Source organism: Monodelphis domestica, chromosome 1 (assembly GCF_027887165.1).
Source record: "Monodelphis domestica isolate mMonDom1 chromosome 1, mMonDom1.pri, whole genome shotgun sequence".
Taxonomy (NCBI): domain Eukaryota; kingdom Metazoa; phylum Chordata; class Mammalia; order Didelphimorphia; family Didelphidae; genus Monodelphis; species Monodelphis domestica.
Window position 1 is genome coordinate 298,652,178 of NC_077227.1, and position 15,861 is coordinate 298,668,038.

The 15,861-nt window shown below is 36.0% G+C and overlaps 1 protein-coding gene across 1 annotated transcript in view; it reads left to right on the forward strand.

The window, feature by feature from the left end:
- The window catches only part of TGFBI (transforming growth factor beta induced), an 88,677-nt gene that overhangs the window by 47,277 nt on the left and 25,539 nt on the right, over positions 1-15,861 (forward strand). The window contains exons 3-6 of the mRNA XM_001366978.4: positions 4,579-4,643; positions 6,506-6,666; positions 7,035-7,199; positions 12,358-12,504. Coding sequence (XP_001367015.1) covers positions 4,579-4,643; positions 6,506-6,666; positions 7,035-7,199; positions 12,358-12,504 — 538 coding nt within the window. The remainder of the gene's footprint in view (positions 1-4,578; positions 4,644-6,505; positions 6,667-7,034; positions 7,200-12,357; positions 12,505-15,861) is intronic.

Here is a 15,861-nt window from a genome sequence, read left to right on the forward strand (position 1 = left end):
TTGGATCAACACCTCACAACCTACACCAAGATAAACTCAGAATGGGTGAATGACTTAAACATAAAGAAGGAAGCTATAAGTAAATTAGGCAAACACAGAATAGTATACATACATGTCAGACCTTTGGGAAGAGAAAGATTTTAAAACCAAGCAAGACTTAGAAAGAGTCACAAACTGTAAAATAAATAATTTTGACTACATCAAATGAAAAAAGATTTTGTACAAACAAAACCAATGTAACTAAAATTAGAAGGGAAGCAACATATTGGGAAACAATCAAAAAGTTCTGACAAAGGTTTGATTACTCAAATTTATAAAGACCTAAATCAATTGTACAAAAAATCAAGTCATTCTCTAATTGATAAGTGGCAAGGGACCTGAATAGGCAGTTTTCAGATAAAGAAATCAAAACTATTAATAAGCACGTGAAAAAGTGTTCTAAATCTCTTATAATCAGAGAGAGGCTATTCAAAACAACTCTGAGGTATCACCTCACACCTAGCAGATTGGCTAACATGACAGCAAAGGAAAGTAATGAATGCTGGAGGGGATGTGGCAAAGCCTTTACATTAATTCATTGGTGGTAGAGTTGTGAATTAATCCAGCCATTCTGGAGGGCAATTTGTAACTATGCCCAAAGGGCACTAAAAGACTGTCTGCCCTTTGATCCAGCCATAGCACTGCTGGGTTTGTACTTCAAAGAGACAATAAGGAAAAAGACTTGTACAAGAATATTCATAGTTGGGCTCTTTGTGGTGGAAAAAAAATTGGAAAATGAGGTGATGCCCTTCAATTGGGGAATGGCTGAATAAATTGTAATATGTTGGTGATTAAGTACTATTGAGCTAAAAGGAATAATAAAGTGGAGGAATTCCATGGTAACTGGAACAACCTCCAGGAAGTGATACAGAGCTAAATGAGCAGAACCAGGAAAACATTGTACACAGAGACTGAGACACTGGTACAATTGAACGTAATGGACTTCTCCATTAGTGTCAATGCCATTTCCCTGAACAATCTGCCGGGATCTAGGAGAAAAAACACTATCCACAAGCAGAGGACAAACTCTGGGAGTAAAAACACCGAGGAAAAGCAACTGATTGACTACAGGGGTTGAGGGGATATGATTGAGGAGAGAATCTAAATGAACACCCTAATGTAAATACCAACAACATGGAAATGGGTTCAAATCAAGGAAACGTGATACCCAGTGTATTCTCGTGTTGACTATGGGAGGGGTGTTGGGGGGTGGGGGGAGGAAGAGAAAATGATTTTTGTTTCCAATGAATATTGTTTGAAAATGACCAAATAAAATAATGTTTAAAAGGAAAAAAAAAGAATAAAGACAGTTTTTGAAAAAAAAAAGTCTGAGCTAATCCTGTTGTCTTTTTTAGGTATATCTAATGTTGTGTTGTTCTATAGCAGAGATTGAGTGCCCAACTGGCAACCCTCACACCTCATGTGAATCCTTCACCTTACCTCAGATAGGGAAAGGCGGAAGCACTCCCATTGGGCTGCTGGGCAGACAGGCATTTGTGAGAAATGTCCACTGGCACATGTAGAGAGGGGAAGGTTAGTAGACCCCTCAGACATATGTGCCATAGGTTCACTAATATGGTCAGAATTTTTTGTAAGTTCTTGACCTGGTTTTGGCATCTGAACAACAGTAGACCATTGCTGGTCTCAATTACCATCAATTACTGGAAAACTTTGCTAATTCAGAATGACAGAACTGCAGGATTCCTTGTTTGATTCTTGTTCTGATTCTGCAGGATTCAGGTGAGGCTATAACCTGGGACTGAGGACCTCTCTTACCAACTGGCCTTGCTCTTGGTATCTGAGCCACACTGCTGCTTCTTGTTTATGAACTCCCTCAGTGCCCTAGAGGCAACTTCTCACCCTTTAATACCAGGAACAAAAAATAGATAGTATCAAGAAATTTTCCATTATTGTGCCATGATATTGGTCTAAGGATGTCTCAGTATGGGTCTGGGACCTCCTGATTGCCCTGATTTAGCTCCTTTCTGGCATACTCATGACCAGATCTTATCTTTCATATTTGCATACCGCACTTGTTTTTGTCTACATCCTATGCTCACTTAGACTAGAAAAAAAAAGACTGTGACTATTTCTGGATTTCTTCATTCTGATTCAATATTGTGCTTTTTATACATTGTTTGGTAGATTAGGGATGGGTGTTTGAACCTCTTTGTATTTCTTTCCACCTTGTTCCATTTTCCTTGATTCCTTAGTCTCAATCTTCCCTTCCCTATATTGACACTTCCTTTACCTAACCATCTCTTTCTTTGAGCAGAGAAACTATTTCATCCTCCAGGACTCATGGAAAACTTTTTTGGGACAGATGGATTACAAAAATTCTAGCATTTTCATAGGATGAAGCTAAAAGGCTGAGTTCAGTGGAAGAAAAACCGAAATTGACTTGAACAGGTTACCTAAACAGTGATGCATATGATGCTCATGTAAATGATTCCCTTGAATAATTCTAGGCTGTCCACTACTGAACTAATGTGTTCTTCAAATGCCTTCTGGTCCTGTTATCCTAGAATTCTAACTCTTAAATTTGGGACTTTGAAAAAAAAGTTGACCAATGATTTAATAATTTTTCAATATACCAACCCCCCCATATATATAAGTGGTGCAGCTCTAAGAATTCCATGGAGTTAAATTCTGTATTCTATTGCAAGCAGTAAATAATTCTCGATAGTAACATTTTCATAATGAATTGACATGAGGTGGGAAAGAAGGTTTTGAACTATCATAATTTCAATTTTTTAACTATTCCACTGCACTTAAACTCAAATGGAAAGTTTATGTACTTACTTCTAATATGTCTTAAAAAAAAAACCCTCAAATATTCCAGTGGATCTATGCTTTTATCAGCAAAAGTAATGGAAGACTGTAACTCTCCTATGCCTCCTCATCCTGTTTTCCTCTTGACCATTTAAATAATAAATAAAAAAAATAAGTTTTTAAATTGAATCTCAAAGTCTCATAAATATAAATATTAGACTAGTTTATAGACTAGTTTACTTCTCATCATTTACATTCTTCAGTACTAGAAGTTCCCATAGAGACCATCTACTTAAAACTTCTCATTTTGGAAAGAAAACTGAGCTCCAGAAAAGGGAAGTAATTTTCTCAGTCACATAATGAGCCAGTGACAGAACCAAAACTAGGTTTCTTAACTCCCATGCTCAAGATTTTCCTACTATATCATGCTAATTTAAGGCCAAGGTACTTCAGAGGCCCTCATTGTCTGAAGAATAAAGTTTAGAGTTCCTACTCTGGCATTTCTGGTTCTTCATAAATGGGTCTCAATCTAGGCCATACTAGATTTTGCATCAGAAGATGTAGGCTTGAATACTGACTTGTAACTTACAACATATATGACCTTGTAAAATCTCTCTGGACAGTTTACTTCTCTATAAAATGAGATACTTAGTCTATTATCTTTCTAACTATAATCTTGGCCTTATTTTCCTTTATGCCCCTTCCCCTCTATTCTTCCACCAAATGAATAACATATCCTGAATCTCTGGACCTTTAGTTTTTGTTTGTGCTGATCTTTATGCTTGGAACACCTCCTCAAAAATGCCATCTGTGTCAAATGTCATCTCTGCCATGAAGTCTTCCCTTATCTCCATTCTCTTCCCTTAGTTAGACTTAATTGATGCAGCTAGGTGGCACAGTAGATAGACCATTAAGCCTGAAATAAAGAAGATTTAAGTTCAAATCCAGCCTCAGTCATTTACTAGCTATGTGACCCCTGACAAGTCACTTTACTTTTGCCTCAGTTATTATAAATTAGCTAGAGAAGGAAATGGCAAACTACTCCAGGGTCCTTGACAAGAAACCTGCTACCCCAAAAGTGGACAGTTAGACATAGCTGAAAAATGGCTGAATAACAAAAGTTAGATGTGATATCTCTCTTTTGTGCTCCCATCATACTCTGGTTTTGCCTGCTTAAAATACTATATTACTTTGCATCACAATTTTTTGTCATCCTCTCTTACTGGAATGCCAGCTGTTTAAAAGACAAGAGCATATCTTATTCAGATCTTACCAGATTTGTCTCAATATCTAGCATAGAGGAAGAAAAAAACCCACGGAGGTGAACTGCATGCTGGATTTATATAATTTGAAGACAATCAACTGTGTGACCTTAGGCAAATTAATCAACTCTAAGAAGCCCTTCTTTTCTCATCTAGTAATTGGGCATGATAATAATAGCACTTGTATCACAGGGCTATTGTATGATTCAAATGAGATCATATATTATAAAATACGCTACACAAATGTAGGCTATTATTGCAGCAAAGTTTTTTTTTAAACAAATAAAGCATTGAATAAATGAGTGAATGAATAATAGGCATTTAGAAAATGTTTATTAAACTAAGTTGAATTAGCTTCTGAAGAAACTTTGAAGCTTACTGTCTTATTTTGCTGTTTTTTAATTTAAATATGAAAGATAATACTTGGGGGAATTATAATGAAAAGAGAGGGCATTTGAAAAAGTCTCTGAAAATCTATCCTAACACATGATCTCTCTCATTCTAGCATCATCAGTTATGAATGCTGTCCTGGATATGAAAAGGTCCCTGGAGAAAAAGGCTGTCCTGCTGGTAAAAATTGTTGACAAAGCATAATAGGGAGCTAAAATGAGTCAGGATTCTAGAAGGGGGTAAAAAGGAAGCAGCTCTAGTATTCCATGACACTTTTAGATTTTGAATGAGATAGATTTCTGAATATTCTCCTGATAATTCTAAGTGTTATGCTGGTATGGTCAGTAGAAGACAGTCTGATAGAATAGAAGCTAAAAGCAATGCTCATTTTTCTTCCTGTGCTGTTATTACTGACTGCAGGGAGATGGATCTATTTTTCCCTGAATGAATCTGGTGAACCAAGCTCTAATTTTGAAGATGTTCTTGGGTAAGCTTAGGTGGAATGAGCTCACTGCTTTTTATTCATCTTGATTGTTGAAGCAAGTTGGGAGCAATTCCAAGCAGTGCTTGGCAGCAGTGTTTGCTTAATGGTCCATCTCATTTCTGATTTGGATGGAAATGCATAGTAGAAAATCCCTGCTGGAAAGCAAATGAAATTGAAAGGACATATAGGATCCCACTGATCTTTCTTTCTAATGTAGATAGAAAAGAGCAATGGGACAATCAAAATCAGTCTATATCTCTCAAATTGTCCTTGTGATGAGTACTTCCTTTTATATTTATCACATTAGAGTCATGTGGAGAAAAATAACTTTTGATTTGGAAATCTAGCTTAGAGAATATGAGATGAAAAAATTACCAGTCACAGAAAACAAGTGGTATGACACAGCTGAATTTTCCTCAAGTCTTTTATTTAATATCTTTTCTATTTTAACATCTTCCCTTCCCCCATGGACTGAATTAGCCATGAATGAATTTCTTTTTTATTGATATATTTTCCAACTCCCCCAGAAACTATCAAATGACGTCCTAAAAACTATGCAATAACAGTTGGTACCATGGCAACAGAAAGGGTGTGCAAATATGCACCACAGAGGGGAAGTTGTGTTACTGGCAAAAGGATAGCAGGCACCAGGGGACAAAAGGGAGCTTGGAGAATGACAGAAGAGATCATATCACCACTAGAACTCAGTTTAACATCTACTAAAAATGCATATATCTTAGCCCATTACCTGACATATCCATATCCATGTTCTTTGAACAGAATGTTTCAAATTTTTCAAATTTTTAAAATGCTTCTAAAGAAATAAAATATAATTCCTTTTAAGTAAGTTCAGTAATTCAAACGAGGATTCTGAAGTTCATTCATTCAAATTATTCTCTATTAGAGATCTTCAGTGGGCCAGTTGAATAGTTTCCTGGATGAAAAAGATATGATTTGTAACTCACATGTTGATTTTGGAGAGCATGTAAATGGGTATTTCTAAGTTCATAAAAGTGTTTCTAGGATTGGCAGTTAACGGCCTTGGACAATGAAGAAAAGGCTTGTTCAGCCCTACTCTTTTCTAAATTAACACCTTTTGAAATAATTAGGTTCAAATCAGTAAAACTCTTTTATATTTTATTATCCTGTTCTACCTAAAATTTTTTGAGAAAATAATTGAGATGACTTTAATATACAGTGATCATCCTAGGGGTAAGTTTAGCACTTGTGTTTTCAAAGATATTTACCTCTCAGGGCTTCACTGTGGCATTAACACATCAAACATTAAATGTCTTGTAGTAGTAGAGAGGTAGTAGAGGGAGACTATGTGTTGGACTGGTATAGACCAGTGTGGTCAAATTAAAATAGAAAGGGATTCCTGTATTCTACATATTCAAAACCACAAATCAACATTATCTTAACTATATTGTATCTGTATTTATTTTGTTAAACATTTTAATTTAGTTTAGCAGTTTTGTGGACTGAGATAGACCTCTCTGGTATAGACAACTAATGTTTTTTTTTTTTTAATTTAAAACATATTGTTTGATCTTTTCAGCATTGCCTCTTTCAAACATTTATGAGACCTTGGGTATTGTTGGATCTACCACTACTCAACTCTACACTGACAGGACTGAGAAACTGAGACCTGAGATGGAAGGCCCAGGAAGTTTCACAATTTTTGCTCCCAGCAATGAGGCCTGGGCTGCTCTTTCTGCTGTAAGAGAGTAATCATTTACTTCTGGTATATTCTTGTTTCTTTTGTCAGAGACATTTATGTTTCTGTAAAAGTTAGTGTATAATGGGGGTGAAATTGTGCCATGGATGGAATCTACAAATAAATAAATGTAAACATAAGTCACATAAGGAAACTTACTTTCCTCATTTTCCCTTATTGAAACCAACTGAAACCTGAATTTAAAACTCTTTTTACTTGCTGTTTACTAAATGACTATTTTGAAGATAAATGCATCTAAAAATTGTGACTAACCTCATCCAGTATCAGATGCTAGACAAAGGAACTGTCATCAGAGGATTACCAGATCCACAAACCTTTTTCCTTTCTTGCCTTCCTTTCTTTCTTCCAGGAAGTTCTGGATTCCTTGGTCAGCAATGTCAACGTTGAACTACTCAATGCTCTTCGATACCACATGGTAGACAGACGAGTTCTTACTGATGAACTGAAACATGGAACAACACTCACCTCTATGTATCAGAATTCAGATATTCATATCCATCATTACCCCAATGGGGTAAGAATTCTTTTTTTTTTGTATCAATCTGTAATTTCAATAAAGATATCAAACTCTATAGTAATTCCCTCCACTGATAGAGATCAAGGAACTTGTCTGTATTTTTTAGTCTTTTGACATTTTCCTAGAGAACTGAGAAGTTAAATCCCTTACTTGTAGTTACACAATATATTTTCAGAGGCAGATTTTGAATCCAGGTCTTCCTGTCTCTTAAGGCTAGCCTTCTATCTGACCCACTATGCCATGATGTTTTTCAGAGTATACTTATAATAAAAAATAAAAATAACTTAAAATAGTATTCATATGCTATTGCTCTTTATCAGTAAAGATGATGCTCTTGACCTACCATCTTCAGTGGGACTTGTTTTCTGAGTAGTTGTCTCTTATATGAGAGGTTGTGTGGTACAGTGGAGAGAGAGAGCTAGCCTCAGAGCCAGGAAGACTGGAGTGATTTATGCCCCTGACCCATACTAGTTTGTATCCCTGAATGAAATATTTAATTTCTTAGTGCCATAGGCAACTCTCCAAGTCTCTAAGTTATAGAGAAGATGCCAAAAAAATATTAATCAAGGTAATTCCTCACCAGAAACTCCTACCAAAGAAATCATGGATCCAATCAATTCCGTTGGTTATTAGTGAAGGTGAACTTTATTGAACCATTTGTACCCTTTTACTTGTTGTCACTTGTAAGTAATGGTATTCTTTGTGAAATGGGCAACTAACTATATGCAAGGGCAGAACCCTAGGCTTGAAACAGAGCAAAGCTTACTCTGCTACACAAAAATTGAACTCATGCTGTTAACCGCATTAATGCCATGTGCTAATCTCTAAAATAACTGACTCTAGTAATTCTTTACATAATCTTAATCCAGTAGTGGATTTTTCTGTAACCAAAGGTTAGTAGAATCTTACCTCTCTGTATTAATCAAAGAGTGACAATGACCTCCAGGATCAGTCCTCCGTTCTGGATTGAAAATCCTTTATAATCTGCTTCACTTCACCTTTCCAGTTTTCTTATGCATTACAATGTACCCCTCCCATTCCACCCCTAGACAATGAGATCCAATGACACCAACATCCTTGCTCTCAGGTTATTTGCATTGACTGTTTTCCATGACTTCCCAGATGTTTCCTTTATTAAATTGTGATCTCCTCAAAGGCCAGAACTGTTTTTTAAAAAAAATATATTTATTTAATTAATTAAGAATATTTTCCCATGGTTACATGATTCATGTTCTTTCCCTTCTCTCCTCTCTGTCTCCCCTCCCAGAGCTGACCATCAATTCCACTGGGTTTTACATGTATCATTGTACAAAATCTATTTCTGTACTATTAATATTTGCTATAGAGTGATCATTTAAAGTCAACATCCCCAATCATATCCCCACCAAACCATGTGATTGATCATATGTTTTACTTCTGCATTTCTACTCCCACACTTCTTTCTCTGGATGTGGATAGCATTCTTTCTCATAAATTACTCTGAATTGTTTTGGATCATTGGATTACTACTAGTAGAAAAGTCTGTTACATTTTATTGTGCAACAGTGTTTCACTTTCTGAATACAATGTTCTCCTGGTTCTACTCCTTTTGCTGTGCATCAGCTCCTGGAGGTATTTCCATTTCACATAGAAATCCTCCAGTTCATTATTCCTATTCCATCACCATCAGATACCACAATTTGTTCAGCTATTCCCCAATCAATGGACACCCCTCATTTTCCATTTTTTTTTTGCCACTACAGTTATAAATATTTTTGTGCACATATTTTTTCCCTTTTGTCTTTTTGGGATACAAACCCAGCAGTGGTATGGCTGGATCAAAGGACAGGCATTTTTTAAAGCCCTTTGGGCATAGTTCCAAACTGTCCTCCAGAATGGCTAGATCAATTCACAATTTCACCAGCAATGCATTAGTGTCCCAATTTTACCACTCACTCTCCAACATTTATTACTTTCCTTTGCGGTCATATTGGCGTGTGAAGTGATACCTCATAGTTGTTTAGATTTGCATCTCTATAATTATTAGAGATTTAGAACACATTTTCATGTGCTTATTGATAGTTTTTATTTCTTTATCTGAAAACTGCCTATTTATGTTCCTTGCCCATTTATCAATTGGGGAATGGCTTGATTTTTTGTACAATTGATTTAGGTCTGGTCACCAACCTCTTCCACCCTTCTATTGTATTGGTCTCCTCCCTCCCCTCTGTGCACTTCTTTATGAAATATGTATTTATCCCATTTTAACTCTTTCCCCATTTCTCTTAGTATTATTTTCTTTTTTATACCTAGGTTTTTAGATTTTTGACATATCCTATATAATTTGTCACTCTACCCTCTAAGTAAACTTCTTATAGATATCCTGATGATAAAAATAATTTTTAAGAATTGTCAATATCATCTGTTCATATAGGAATGCAAATCATTTGAACTTATTGGGTCCCTTAATTTTTTTTTTCCTTTCTCAATTACCTTTTGGTGATCCTCTTGAGTTCTGAATTTGGGCATCAAATTTTCTGCTTAAATCCAGTCTTTTCTTCAGGAATTCTTGGAAATTTTCTATTTTAATAAATGACCATACTTTCTCCTACAAGAATATATCAGTTTTGCTTGGTAGTTGATTCTTGGTTGTAGACCCAGTTCTCTTTCTTTCCAGACTATCATATTCTATGCCATCTAAGTCCTTCAGTATGGATGCAGCCAGATCCTGTGTAATTTTGACTATGACTCCATGATGTCTGAATGGTTTCCTTTTAGCAGTTTGTAGTATCTTTTCCTTGGTCTGAAAGTTCTTGAACTTGGCTATAATATTCCCAGATGTTGTCAATTGAGGATTTAATGCAGGAGGTGATCTGTGGATTCTTTCAATTTATATTTTACTCTCTTGTTCAAGAATATCAGGGCAATTTTCCTGGATAATTTTCTGTAGAATGATGTCTAGGCTTTTTCTTTTGTCATGATTTTCTGGCAGTCCAATGTTTCTTTTTTTTTTAAACCTTACCTAGACCTGTTATATTAATGTACCCTGAGGTCAGATCTTCCTCAACTGCCAGCAGAAGCTGAAGGTGTAAATGAAGGTATGAGGCTGAAGGTAGTTATCCTCATCATCCTCTCTTCCTTTCTGTCAGCAGCCCTGTTATAGTCCTGAGCTTCTGGTGATGGTATCAAGGTACTCTGTCCCAGTTGTAGCCTTTGCCCTGGGATCCCAGTCAGTCATATTCTTACTGCAGGTCTCAGCACAGTAGATGGTGAAGGGATTTTGGAGACTTAGCTTTTCTGCCCTCTGGAGGCTTCTTATCTGCACTAATGATAAACTAGATTAAGCCAGTTGAGCTGATCTGCAGCGCCAAATGTGCCTTGAGGCCAAAACTTCCAGAGTCAAAGGCCTAAGATGGAGGCATGGTGCCTGAAGGCTGCAACCAGGTTGCCTTCCTCTCTTTCCCTCTCCTCCAGCTGCCTTTCTGCCAGTTGTGGTCATGGCCCTGAGCCTTGAGTAGCTGTGGTAGTAAGGCACTCTCTTTGGACTAGAGCCATCATCCTGAGATCCCACCAACCACTGGAGTCTCAGCACACACAGTAGATGGGGGAGGGGTCTTGGAACCTTCCTTCATTCTTTGCCTTAAATCTAAGAAATCAGTCTTCTCCGTGTACCTTTTAATTTGAATCCAGCAGGATGATCCACTGGCTCTATCCTGTTATTGTATTTGGTTTTCTGTTCTCCTCAAAGCACTTTGTTTTTGATTGGTGTGGAAGGGTTTTCACAGAGGAATCGACATTTGCTGCTTCTAAGCCACCATTTTGACTCCCCAGAACTATTTTATCTTTTTTTAACTTTTTTTTTGTGTTCCCAGTGATTAGCACAGTACCTGGTACCTAGTGATCATGTAATCAGTGTTTATTTAGTGAACATTAAAAAACAAAAAAAAACAACAACAAATATTAAGATCATGGATAATCCCTAGAGTAATTGTTAGAGCCTAAAGACAATTCCTAGTATCCTTTCCACATCTGGGGATTAGTGAAACAGCACCTGGTAATCTGGAAAATTTGAATAAAATTTTTTGGCCTTCCATTTCATCCATTGGAAGAAGTCTGAATTTAAAAATTTTTATGGGGTGTTTATAGTATTGAAAGATAAGCAATGTTAATGTTCTATAATACTATGCACACTTTATGCATTTCTGTATTTCAGAACTTATTTTGACCTCCCCCCAAAATGCCCATTTAAATTCTTATTACAACCCACATATTTTTAGAACCATGATGGGGAAAGTTAATATGGAAGGGATACCTGTATACTGTAACTCTCTACTACAATTGTTTTATATAAATGAAATTAGGTTAAAAGAAACATTTAATACAGCATTGAAAGAGAAACAAAGTCACACAAAATGCTGTAATGGCTATTAAACTATATTTTCCACCATTAATTTTAATTTCAGTGAGTTGCTTTGGGACACTGAAAGATTAAATGAGTTGGGTAGCTTAATACAACCCATGTGTATATATGAGAGGCCAGACTTGAACCCAGATCTTCATGACTCTGAGACCAATTCTTTTTCCACTTTCACATTGCTTCTTTAAAGCCCCAAATTATAGAATAGAGGCCAATCTTTATTCCTGACCTAGAAATTATACCACTGAAATCATGAGCCCAGTCAGAATTATTTTAAATTACATGAGGAACCCCACAAAACATAGAATATAATTATTATTTGACCAGACAAAACTCTTGGCAAAATTAGGAGTTTTTATTAGGCAACACAGTATTGAGAGCAGGCCTAGAAATGGGAGGTCTTGGGTTCAAATTTGGCCTCAGACACTTCCTATCTGTGTGACCCTGGGCAAGTTATTTAACTCCGTGGCCTAGTCCTTATCATTCTTCTGTCTTGGAACCAATATATAGTATTAATTTTAAGATAGAAAGTAAGGGTTAAAAAATATTAGGTGTAGAAACTCACCCTGCTGAAGTGACCCACAGAATGGGGTCATTTGAATTGATAGCACTAGATTTCATTTGGAGTTCAACTGAAAGTATGAAAAATGGCTAAATCATGATCATTAGCACTCTGAGGAAATGAAACTGGAGTCTTCATTTTAAGGGTTTGTTTTCCACTCTGTCCCAACTGCTATTTTCTTTTTTTTTCTCTTACAGATTGTTACTGTCAATTGTGCTCGGCTTCTGAAAGCAGACCACCATGCTACTAATGGTGTGGTTCATCTTATAGATAAAGTCATTTCCACCACTACCAACAACATCCAACAGTTCATTGAGATTGAAGATACATTTGAAACCCTTCGGGTGAGCGTTTTGTTTAGACAAATGCTATTTGTTCAGATAGATTCAATAAGTGGCTTTAGAACAGCAATATTTGAGTGGTCAGAAAAAAAATTCTTAATTTGCTGGAAGGTTTGGAATAAACATTCAAAATATGAATCATGGATATCAATATTTTGACATTTATATATTAAAAAAAAAAAACCAAAAAAACAAAACCACCATTTATTCCAGTGAGCTTACATCCAGATCTCTCCTTCTTGGTTGAAAAATTTTCTAATCATATTGGCTTCACTAGCAGAAACAGAGAAAGATTTTCTTGGACACTGAAGAGTAGCTCACTTGTTTGTTATTATTATTATAATTGAGGTCACATTTTGACTTTTGCTTGAAGAACGCAACATATGGGGAGAACTTGCATGGTCTTTTAAGAGTCTCTTCAGGCCCTTGAAAAAATGAAACACTGGACCCATTTTGATTAAAGGCATTTATGTCTTCTTTACTTGCTACTTGGGCATTACAAGTATAAGTAATTATGTATTTTTATATTTTATTATAAATAATAGCAAATTGCATTTATATGATGCTTTATGGTTTACAAAGCACTTTCCTTCCAATAATACTATAAATAATGTAAATATTATTTGCTTCATTTTATGGGTGAAGAAACTGAGGATTAAGGGCCATGACTTTCTAAATAGCAATATAATAAGTGGCAAAGATCAGGATTTGAACCCAAGGGTGCCTGACATTAAGTTCAATTCTCTTTTTTTTCCTACTATACTATGCCATCTTTTATTTCACAACTTGTTGAATGATAGGCTAGCTACTTATCCACAACTGTTACAATGTAAGAAAACATTAGTTTCAGATTAATTAATTCAGTTAAGGATGGGTGAGTGGGACTTTACTGTAGGATGCTAAAATTTAGAGGAGGCTGATTGCCCTTGTAGCCCTTCAGAGCATAGAAACTATTGCACTTAAAACATGCTTAATGTTTTAGTAAGAATAGACACTCTTCTCCCATGCAGCCACCCTGCAGATAAGTTCCTTCTTAGCCCTAGTCTCCTTTAGTGAAAACCCTTCCAGTGCGATTTACCTAATGTGCAAAAATTAATGGTTTTATTTCTAGTTTCAGAGGTAGAAATCCCTCTCTTATAGACCCTGGCTTTCAATTTATTAGACTAGAACAAGTAGACTGTCAAGAAATAATTTTAGAACACTTTGCATAAGGCCATACTCGTTTTTCATCATAACCTCTTCCAGTGGTGACAGCAATAACTGAGATATGGAAGTCAGATGTTTAATTTTGTCTGTGTGGGTATAGAAAAGTAATTTCCTCCTTCACAGGTTTCTTTGGACATTTGTATGAACAAGAGGAAATGAAACTGTTTTGTAAGCAATTTCATGATTCTTTGAGAGGAAACCTCCCTGGCCACAATGGCTACGAGACACCAAAATTAGGGAGTATGGGGTGCTGTGGTGACTCCTTTCCTGGAGATATACAAGTCTAAATTGAAAAATTCTGCATCTAGACTGGCATGAATATAATTCTTCCATAAACTAGCTGAGTTGTTAAGGGGGATAGGATCATAGATTCAGAGCTGGAAAGGACCTAGAGTTCATCTAATATAGGCACTACTTTTTATATATGAGGAAACTGAGGCCCAAATAGATTAAGTTATATGGCTAAGCTTGGATTTGAACAGAGATCCGTTGAACATGAATCTAACTCTTTCCAATAAACCATGGTGACCATTTCTTTTTCACTATTGAGTTCTATAGCCTTTTCTGCATTACCCCCAAAAAAACCCTTTCCAAAGGCATTATTTTATAAGAATAGATCATGAGATTAAAATTTCTTTTAAAAATTTAATTTAATTTATTTAGTCAATTTAGAATATTTTTCCTTAATAACAAGTCTTTTTCTTTCCCTCCCTCCCCCGACTCCCTCTCATAGCCGATGTGCAATTCCATTGGGTTTTACGTGTCCGTGTTCAATACCTATTTCTATATTATTGATGTTTGCACTAGGGTGATCATTTAGAGTCTGTATCCTCAATCGTATGCCTGTTGATCCATGTGTTTAAGCAATTGTTTTTCTTCTGTGTTTTTACTCCCACAGTTTTTCCTCTGAATGTGGATAGTGTTCTTTCTCATAAATCCCTCTGAATTGTTCTGGATCATTGCATTGCTGCTAGGAGAGAAGCCCGATGCATTTGATTGTACCACAGTGTATCAACCTCTGTGTACAATGTTCTCCTGGTTCTGCTCCTTTCACTCTTCATCACTTCCTGGAGGTTGTTCCAGTTCACATGGAATTCCTCCAGTTCATTATTTCTTTGGGTGCAATAGTATTCCATCATCAACATATACCACAATTTGTTCAGCCATTCCCCAATTGAAGGGCATCACCTCATTTTCCAATTTTTGCTACCACAAAGAGTGCAGCTAGGAATATTCTTGTACAAGTCATTTTTCTTATTATTTCTATGGGGTATAAACCCAGCAGTGGTATGACTGGGCCAAAGGGTACTCAGTCATTTAGTGCTCTTTGGACATAGTTCCAAATTGCCCCCCAGAAAGGTTGGATCAATTCACAACTCTACGAGCTATGCATTAATGTCCCAATTTTGTCACATCCCCTCCAACATTCAGATACTTTCCTTTGCTTTTAAGTTAGCCAATGTGCTGGGTGTCAGGTGGTACCTCAGAGTTGTTTTAATTTGTATTTCTATGATTATGAGATTTTTTTTTCATGTGCTTATTGATAGTTTTGATTTCTTTATCTGAAAATTGCCTATTCATGTCCCCTGCCCATTTATCAATTGGGGAATGGCTTGATTTTTTTTGTACAGTTGATTTAGCTCTTTATAAATTTGAGTAATTATACCTTTGTCAGAGGTTTTTGTTATGAAGATTTTTTCCCCAATTTGTTGCTTCCCTTCTTGTTTTGTTTGCATTGGTTTTGTTTATACAAAACCCTTTTAATTAAATATGATCAAAATATTTTACATTTTGTAATTTTTTTCTATTATTGCTTGGTCTTAAAATCTTTCCTTTCCCAAAGATCTGACAAGTACACTATTTTGTGTTCACCTAATTTACTTATAGTTTCCTTCTTTATATTCAAGTCATTCATCCATTAATTCTGAATTTATCTTGGTGTAGGATGTGAGATATTGATCCAAATCCAATCTCTCCCATACTGTCTTCCAATTTTCCCAGCAGTTTTTGTCAAATAGTGAGTTTTTGTCCCAAAAGCTGGGATCTGTGGGATTATAATAGACTGTATTGCTGAGGACACTTATCCCAGGTCTATTCCACTGACCCTCCTTTCTGTCTTGATGACCATTGCTTTATAGTATAGTTTGAGATCTG